Source organism: Rissa tridactyla, chromosome 1, assembly GCF_028500815.1.
Source record: "Rissa tridactyla isolate bRisTri1 chromosome 1, bRisTri1.patW.cur.20221130, whole genome shotgun sequence".
Lineage (NCBI taxonomy): Eukaryota > Metazoa > Chordata > Aves > Charadriiformes > Laridae > Rissa > Rissa tridactyla.
This window is the reverse complement of record NC_071466.1, coordinates 12,180,517-12,188,502: the sequence shown is the minus strand read 5'-3', so window position 1 is coordinate 12,188,502 and position 7,986 is coordinate 12,180,517. Positions and strand designations below refer to the sequence as shown.

General features: G+C 72.2%; 2 protein-coding genes across 2 annotated transcripts in view; one reads left to right on the top strand and one right to left on the bottom strand.

Moving 5' to 3' along the window:
• Nucleotides 1–57, bottom strand: part of LOC128902674 (hemopexin-like) — a 2,719-nt gene extending 2,662 nt beyond the window's left edge. The window contains exon 1 of the mRNA XM_054186077.1: nt 39–57. Coding sequence (XP_054042052.1) covers nt 39–57 — 19 coding nt within the window. The remainder of the gene's footprint in view (nt 1–38) is intronic.
• A 23-nt stretch (nt 58–80) lies between these two features.
• On the top strand, nt 81–4,256 carry LOC128902669 (FHF complex subunit HOOK interacting protein 1B-like). Its single transcript, XM_054186065.1, is given in 20 exon segments — nt 81–385; nt 912–1,081; nt 1,169–1,218; nt 1,220–1,363; nt 1,365–1,457; nt 1,459–1,509; nt 1,511–1,579; nt 1,582–1,686; nt 1,688–1,750; nt 1,753–1,797; nt 1,799–1,931; nt 1,934–2,094; nt 2,097–2,153; nt 2,155–2,185; nt 2,285–2,388; nt 2,390–2,464; nt 2,574–2,631; nt 2,634–2,697; nt 2,699–2,734; nt 4,025–4,256. Coding segments are annotated over 20 exon segments (2,034 nt in total). The 5' UTR covers nt 81–92.
• The last annotated feature ends 3,730 nt before the right edge of the window (nt 4,257–7,986 follow it).

Here is a 7,986-nt window from a genome sequence, read left to right as displayed (position 1 = left end):
CTAGCCCATGGCACTGCCTTCCTGCCCCACTGCTGTACCATGGGGCTGCCCGTCCATGGCACTGCCTTCCTGCCCCACTGAGGGGCTGCCCTATGGGGCTGCCTGTCCATGGCACTGCCCTCCTACCCCATGGGACTCCCTGGATGTGGCACTGGCCTCCTGCCCCACTGCTGCCCCATGGAGCTGCCCTCCTGCCCCATGGGACTGCCTGGCCGTGGCGTTGCCCTCCTGCCCCATGGGGCTGCCCGGCGGTGGGGCTGCCCTCCTGCCCCGCTGCGGCTCCCTCACCTCCGTGCCGTCCCCAGCTCTGCATGGTGTCCCTGAGCCTCTTCCGGACGCTGCTCAGCCTCAACTGCGAGGACGTGATGCTCCAGCTGGTGCTCAGGTAACTGCCCCGGGGGCTGCCGGCGCCGGGGGGGGGGCTGCGCTGGGACAGGGGTGGGGGGTGACATGTGGGGCAGCCCCGGCTTCTGCCCCGCTGCCGAGGGGTCTGGCCGAGCATCCTCATCCCCGTCGCGTGTGCCCCCGTTTTCTGCCCTGCTGCCGAGGGGGTCCATCGGGGGTGTTCCTGTCGCGTGTCCCCCCCCGTCTTCTGCCCCGCTGCCGAGGGGTCCAGCAGGGCATCCCTGTTGCGTTGTCCCCCCCCCCCTGTCTTCTGCCCCCCTTGCCAATGGGTCCGGTGGGGTGTCTCCATCCCCGTTGTGTGTCCCCCGTCTTCTGCCCGCTGCCGAGGGGTCCAGCAGAGCATCTCCGATGCGTGTCCCCCCGTCTTCTGCCCCACTGCCAATGGGTCTGGTGGGGTGTCTCCATCCCCGTTGTCTCCCCCCGTCTTCTGCCCTGCCACCAATGGGGCCGGTGGGGCGTCCCTGTTGCGTGTCCCCCGCCTGCAGCCCCGTTGCGCCCCCCCCCAGGTACCTGCTGCCCTGCAGCCACGTCATGCTGAGCCAGAAGCGGGCGGTCAGGGACCTGGACATCTACGGCAAGACGGCGGCCAAGTTCCTCTCCCTCATTCCGCGGTGCTGCCGCCCCGAGAGCCTGCCGCCGCCGGAACGGGAGGAGGAGCACGCCGCCTGGGCCAAGGGTACGTACAACACCGGGGAGGGGGGGCTCCGCCGCCACGGCTGCCACCCCCCGCTGATCCCCCGCACCCCTGCGCCGTCCCCTGCAGGCCACGGCAGCCCCAGCGTGGACACCTCCTCGGTGGTGACGGTGCCCAAGCCCCTCCACGCCTTCCCGCCTCTCCTTCTTCATGCGGCAGCAGAGCGCGGCCCCCGAGGCGGCCGCCCCTGCCCCGCGCTCCCCCCGGCACCCCCCCTCGGGCAGCCCCTGCCACCGCGCCGGCCGGTGGGAGGAGGTGTCGGAGACTGGACAGGAATTACCTGGAGTACCTGCGGGACGCGCGGCGCAGCATCGACCGCTGCGCCTGGGCCTGCCGCGTCTGGTCGGCCCCCTACGACGGGCGAGGAGCCCAGCGCCGACCCCGGCCCCGAAGCCCCCCGGCCCCCGGGACCCCCCCACCCCCCGGACTAAAAAGCGGGGGTTGCCGGAGGAGGGGGCGAGGGAAGGGCAGGGGGGGTCCCCCCGGCAGCGGGGGGCGGCGAGGACGGCGCGGGGGGGCCCGGCCCTGAGACGCGGGACTCGGGGACCCTGGTGAATGGGGCGCATGGGCCGGCTGAGCCGGGGCGGGCCGGGGGGGGACGTGGCGGTGAAGAAGGTGCGCCGCAGCCCCCACGGTGAGAGCGACGGCGCGGGGGACCCCCTCCCGAGCGGGAGCACCGGCCCTTGCCGACGCAGAACGGGTGCGACGGGGCCCCCCCGGCCGCAGCCCCCGGGCTGGGAGCCACTGCCCTCGGTGGACTCGCTGATCGAGGAGCTGCTGGCCCGTGCGCCGGCCGAGCCCAACGGGGCCGGCGTCACCATCGAGGCCTTCACCGAGAGCTGCGGGAGATCGAGGCCGAGATGAAGAACGGCGGCGGTGGGGGGGTCCCTGCCCACCCCCCCCGGAGCCCCCCGAACCGCCGCTGTCCCCGCGAGGAGGAGGAGGCTTTCGCCAGCTTCGCCGCCCTGCCGGAGGCGGGGGACGCCGCGGGCCGGCGGCGCCGCCGCGGGTGCCGGACCCCCTGGCCCAGCTGGTGGCCAGCCCGCCGCGGGCGGGTGGGACCCCCGCCCAGCCAGCCCTTCACAGGTGGGGCTCGGCGCCCTCGGTGGGGGTGTCCCCGTTGCCCCCGTCCCAGCCTGACGTGTGTGTGTGTGTGTGTGTCCCCGCACCCCGGCTGTGCCGCAGGTCCCTTCGTCTCGGTGCTCTTCGGGAAGCTGGAGAACATGCTGCACAACTCGCTCTACGTCAACTTTCTGCTGACGGGGCTGGTGGCCCAGCTGGCCTGCTACCCCCCAGCCCCTGCTGCGCTCCTTCCTCCTCAACACCAACATGGTCTTCCAGCCCAGCGTCAAATCCCTGCTGCAGGTACCCCGGGGAGCCCCCCACAGCCCCCCGGGACCCCCGGCCCTGCGCCCGCCGCCCCTCACGGCCCTCCCTGTCCCCCCCCCCGACCCCGGGTCCTTGTCCCCGGCAGGTCCTCGGCTCGGTGAAGAACAAGATCGAGAGCTTCGCCGCCAGCCAGGAGGATTTCCCGCCCTGCTCTTCAAGGCCAAGAAGTACCTGATCGCCCGGGGGAAGCTGGACTGGTCCGACGCGCCCCCCCGTGCCCTCCCTGCGCCGCCCCCGAAGCCCTGGGTGAGGGCTTGGGGGGGTCCGGGGGTGCTGGGGGGCAGGGCAGTGTGTGTGGGGGGGGCGTGCCACAAAATGGGGGGCTGTAGGAGGGGACGCGGTACAAAATTAGGGGCATGGGGGGACAGAGGGCAGCAGTGCAAGGGGGCGTGGGGAGGCTTGGGGGGCACGGGGGGCCGGGGGACATGGCACAACATGGGGGGTGGAGGGGGGGCTCGGCACGGCACGGGGGCCTGGGGGCCACAGCGTGGCATAGGGGGCTATGGGGCACGGCGTGGCACGGGGGGGCTGAGGGGCCACAGGGGCTTGGGGGGCTCGGCATGGCACGGGCAGCCAGGGGACGCGGGGGGGGGGGGGACACGGCACGGGGGGCCGGGGGCTGCGTTGCCCGAGGGGCTGGGCGTTGGGCAGAGGGCTGGGGGGCTGCACATGCCTTAACATGAGGGGCTGGGGGGGGGGGGGGCTGCATGGAGGGCTGGGGGCTGCCCCCTGCATTGCACAGGGGGGCGGGGGGGGGGCTGCATGTGGCCTTGCGCTGAGCCTGAGGGGGGCTGCCCCCCTGCATTGCACCAAGGGCTGGGGGGGCTATGGGGGGGGGGCTGGGGGGCTGCATGTGGCATTACATGGGGGGCTGGGGGGCTGCATGGAGGGCCGGGGGGCTGCCCGGTGGCATTGCATGGCGGGGGGGGGGGCTGTGGGGCTGCACGTTGGCATTGCATGGGGGGCTGCATGGAGGGTCGGGGGCCGCACATGGCATTGCGTGGGGGTGCTACGGGGGGGGCTGGGGGTGGTGTTGGGGGGGGGGGCTGGGGGGCTGCACGGTGGGCCGGGGGCTGCACGTGGCATTGCATGTGGGGGGCTGGGGGTGGTATGGGGGCGGGTGGGGGGGTGGTGTTGGGGGGGGGGGCTGGGGGGCTGCACAGAGGGTTGGGGGCTGCTGCATGCGGCCTTGCACCGAGGGTGGGGATGGTATGGGGGGGGGGGGGGGGGGGCTGGGGGCTGCACGTGGCAATTGTGCGTGGGGGGGGGGTGGAGGGGGTGCTACGGGGGGGCTGGGGGCTGCCCGGAGGGTTGGGGGGCTGCCCATGGCCCTTGCACCGAGGGTGGGGTTGGTACGGGGGGGGGGCTGGGGGGGGGCTGCATGTGGCATTACCTGGGGGGGGGGGGGTGGGGTGGGGGGGGTGCTGCCAGCCCCGGTGGCGGCGCGGGCGGGGGCTGAGGCAGTTTCCCTTTCCCCCCCCCAGCCAAGAGCCGCAAGCCGTCGCTGGGGGAGCTGATCCTGCGCCACGCCAACAGCCCCACGCGGGCGCGGGCGGCCGCGGCGCTGGCCCTGCAGCACGTACGGGACGGGCCGGTGTTGCAGGCGTTGGCCGGGGGGGGCCGGGGGGGCTGCGGGGTTCGGCCGAAACGCCAGAGCCAGGCCCTGCGCGTCAAGAACGCCGTCTACTGCGCCGTCATCTTCAGCGAGTTCCTCAAGGAGCTGGCCGCCATCGCCCAGGGCCCACGCCCGTCACCTCCCCCTTCCTGACGGAACCCCCCGAGGAGTGACCCCTCTCACCCCCCCCCCCCCCCCAACCCCCCCCCTCCCAAAAAACCCCGGCCGGCGCCTTTTTTTAACCACCCCCGGGACACGGGACCTTTTTAATTTATTGGGGACGAATGTTTGGCTGAGAACGTGCTGCAATATGTACAGGAGTGACCGGCCCCGCCCCCGTCTGCTCAGCGTTGCGGGGGGTGGGGGGGGGGGCGGGCAGGGCAGGGACCCTGGGGCGGCCCCCGGGGGGGGGCTCGGTGGGGGGGCCGCGGGGGCCGGGGCGGGCTGGCTCTGCCCCCCCCCTCTGCCCCCCACCGCTCCCCCGGGGGCGTAGGGGGTGTCTGGCCCTCGCCCCCCCCTGCCCCCAGCTGCTCTCTATGCAACACCCCGCCCCCCCCCCCCCCCCCCCCAACTTGTGCCGGGGGGGGGGTGTGGGGGCTGGGGGGGGCCGGGGCGGTGCATGGTGGAGGGGGGGGGGCTGCGTGTGTCTGTGCTGTGTAAAAAGCCCTTCTGTAATAAAGGGTCTGGTCGAGGGCATCGCCCCCCGCCCCCCCCCCCCCCCTCCCAGTGCCCGGGGTGGGGAGGGGGCTGGGGGCACACGCTGGGGTCCCCCCAGCCATGGCCGCGTGTCCCCCCCCCCCCCCCCGTGCTGACGGCAGCACCCCAACTGGCGGCTGGTGCCGGCCCCGGCTGCTGTGGGGGCACCCCCATGCTGCGTGGAGGGGCCGGGGGGGGGTCCTGGGGCACCTTGTGTTCCCCCCCCCCCCCACCCCCCAGCACGGGGCTGGGGTGCCGCTCTGTCCCCACAATCCCCATGGTGCCCCCCCCCCATCACGCCGCTGGCCTGGGGACATGTCGTGCGTCCTCCCCCGGCCGTGGCACCCCACGTCTGCCCTCCCAGCCCCCGTTCTGCACCCTGGGTCACCTGGGACACCCCCCTCTCCCCCCCCCAAAAGGCTGGGGGTCCCAGCAGCACCCTGAGCCCCCCCCACCCCACCCCGCCCCACGGGGGGGGACGAGGCTGTGGTGGGGTCGTGGCATTTATTGATGGTTGTACGTGACGGTGACGTGGGGTGCCCCATGGGGGGGGGGGGGCAAGGCGCGGGGGTCGGGGGGGCAGGCAGGCGGTAGGGGGGTGCATGGGGGGGGACACGGGGATGCAGGAGGTGACGTGGGGGGGGCGCTGAGGGGGTGACACAGGGGGTGCAGGGTGGGGATGTGGGGTACAGAGGGGTCACGGGGGTGCAGGGGACACACAGCAGGGTGCAGGGTTCGTTACCGGGGGGGGTTGCAGGGGGGTACACAGGGTGCTGGGGGGGTGACACGGGTCGGGGGGGGGGGTGGGGGGGGGCAGGACAGGGCTGCACCAGGCTCTCGCCGTCGGGTCCTGGTCCATGGTCAGCCCCGCGGACGCGCGGTGGCTGCGTCCTTGCTGTCCCCCGTCCTGGGGTCTGGGGGATGTCCCCCCCCCTCCCCTGCCACTGTACCCCCCCCCCCCGCCTCGGCCACTGGCCCACGCGTGGCGGTGGGGTGGGGGCACAGGGTCATCGGCCTCAGAAAAGCCGGGGTGTCCTCAGCTGGGGGCTTTGGGGGGGGTCAGCGGGGTCCCAGGCCGGACCCTGCCCGCCCCCCCCAACCCCGTGGGGGGCTCGGGGCAACCCGGGACCTGCCGGGACAATTGAAATGCTGCCGATGACCCCCCCACGGGCTGTGACAGCGGGACACGGAGGGGGGGGGGGACGGGCAGGAGAGCCGTGCGGGCGGGGGCTGGTCCCGCGGGATCCATCCCTTCTCCGGCTCTTTAACACAGAAATCGGGTTTTTGGGTGTTTTTCCACCCCCCGGGGCCCCTCCGCCCCCCGGCAGCGGGGGCTGCAGCAGCCCCGGCCTTCATCAGGGCGCCCACGGCCGGCCGCGATCCTTCCGGTCCTTTGGGCCTTGGGTGGTGGATACCTGTTCCCCCCCCCCCCCCGCCCTGAGCTGGTTTGGGGAGGATTTTGGGGTTTCTCCTGCCTGCCCGGCTTCCTCGGGCACCGAAACGCTCCCACGCGAACCCCAACGGGAGGAAGCGGGCAAATGGCCCCCCACCGCGCCGCTGCTGCTGGCGTCACCCGCAGGGCATCATCCTGGAGCTGGGAGGGGGGGTCCCTCCATCCCGCCGTCCCTCCCATCCCCGCCGTCCCTCGCAGCGCAGGGGCTGCTGTCGTCGCCGCTGGCACAGGGACGCGGCACCCGCCGTTCGGGCCCTGGCCATGGCACACGGGGCAGGTCCTGGTGTCCCCCCAAAAGGTTCTTCGTGCTCCGAGCGCGACGTCCCTCCCCACCCCCTGTCCCCTCCCAGCCCCTCGGTGTCTCCCGGGGGCTGGAGCTGGAGCACGGACCGCGCCGGCCGCGGGCCCTTTTCCACTCGCTCGTGCCTTTGGCTTTCCCCGGGTGCCCGACGCAGCGAAACCTTCGTTACCCGGCCTCCCAAAGCACTTCCCGGAGCACCAGGGTCCGGCGTCTCTCCAAGACTCACAGCGGGCAGACGAGAGTTTCCACTCTGGGAAAGGTTCAGATAGAGTTTTCCCGGGATATTTTTTTTTTTTTCCACTTGGAAGCAACGTGGCAAAGACGGGGAAGCGTCGGGAATCCACATTCCGGCCACATTGGGAAGCCATTGGCGGCTCCATCCCAGTGGGATCCTGGCATGGAATCAGCTCATCCCTCCCGCTCCGGGACCTCGCGCCTCCTCTGGGATGGGGACACCCCGCGCGGGGACGCTGCCGTTCCCGGTACCCCGCTGTCCACGCAGCGGCCTGCGGCGGAGCCGGTCCCTCAGGTCCATCGCCCTGCACCGACTCCTGGCCACCTCCAGCCCCCCTCCCCCGGGGCTGAAATCCTGGGAGTTTCTGCCCCCGTCCCCCCCCCCAGGGGACCCAGGCCTCAAATCCCTCCTGCTGGGACTGTTTTTTTTTTCTGATTTCCAGCTCAGATCCATTTGTCACCTGTTGAAACTCATTCGGTTTTGCTCCAAGCTCATCGTCTGGCTGAACCCCCCCTGTTTTTTCCGCATCTTTTTCCCCCCCCCGCCCCGTTTACTCTCCGCGGTTGTTACGGGCAGCAATGTCCCCGCTCCTGCAGCGGGCGGTTGATTCCCCCCACGGTTTCGGCTGCGTTTCCGTGCTCCCCGCCGGCGTCTGGGTCACCCTCTCCGGTCTCTGGGGTGCCGGATCCGCGTGCGCCGTTGCCGGCGAGGTGCCGCCGCGACCCTCGGCAGCGGCTCCGTCGCCGTTAACGCGAAATCTCCTGCGTTAGGCGGAACTTGTTGCCTTCCTTTTGCAGCTGTAGCCCACGATTCGGGCAGACGAGATCCTGTTATACAGAAAAGCACCTTTCCGGTAGTCGGCAGGTTGGATTTAATCTCAGCCCGCCTAATCCGGCCGCCACCATCTCCCGCTTGTTTCTGAGCGAGCGCTCGGCCCTTCGGCGGCGGCGGCGGCGACGTCTCCGGCCTTCGGCTCTTCCTCCTCCGGAGCTGGCAAAGGCGTTTCCCACCACCCCTGCTCCCGCGGAACCGGCACCCAAAGCACGCGTTTTCCTAATTCATAAATGACCGCCACTAAACATCAAACGTTCTCCTTTCTCCCTTTTCCGAAATGCCAAGGCAAAGCGCTGGCGCGGCCCCCCGCCGGCGGGCGGCAGGTGTGGCCCCGCCAAACAGGGAACCTGGGCAGAAATTTTGC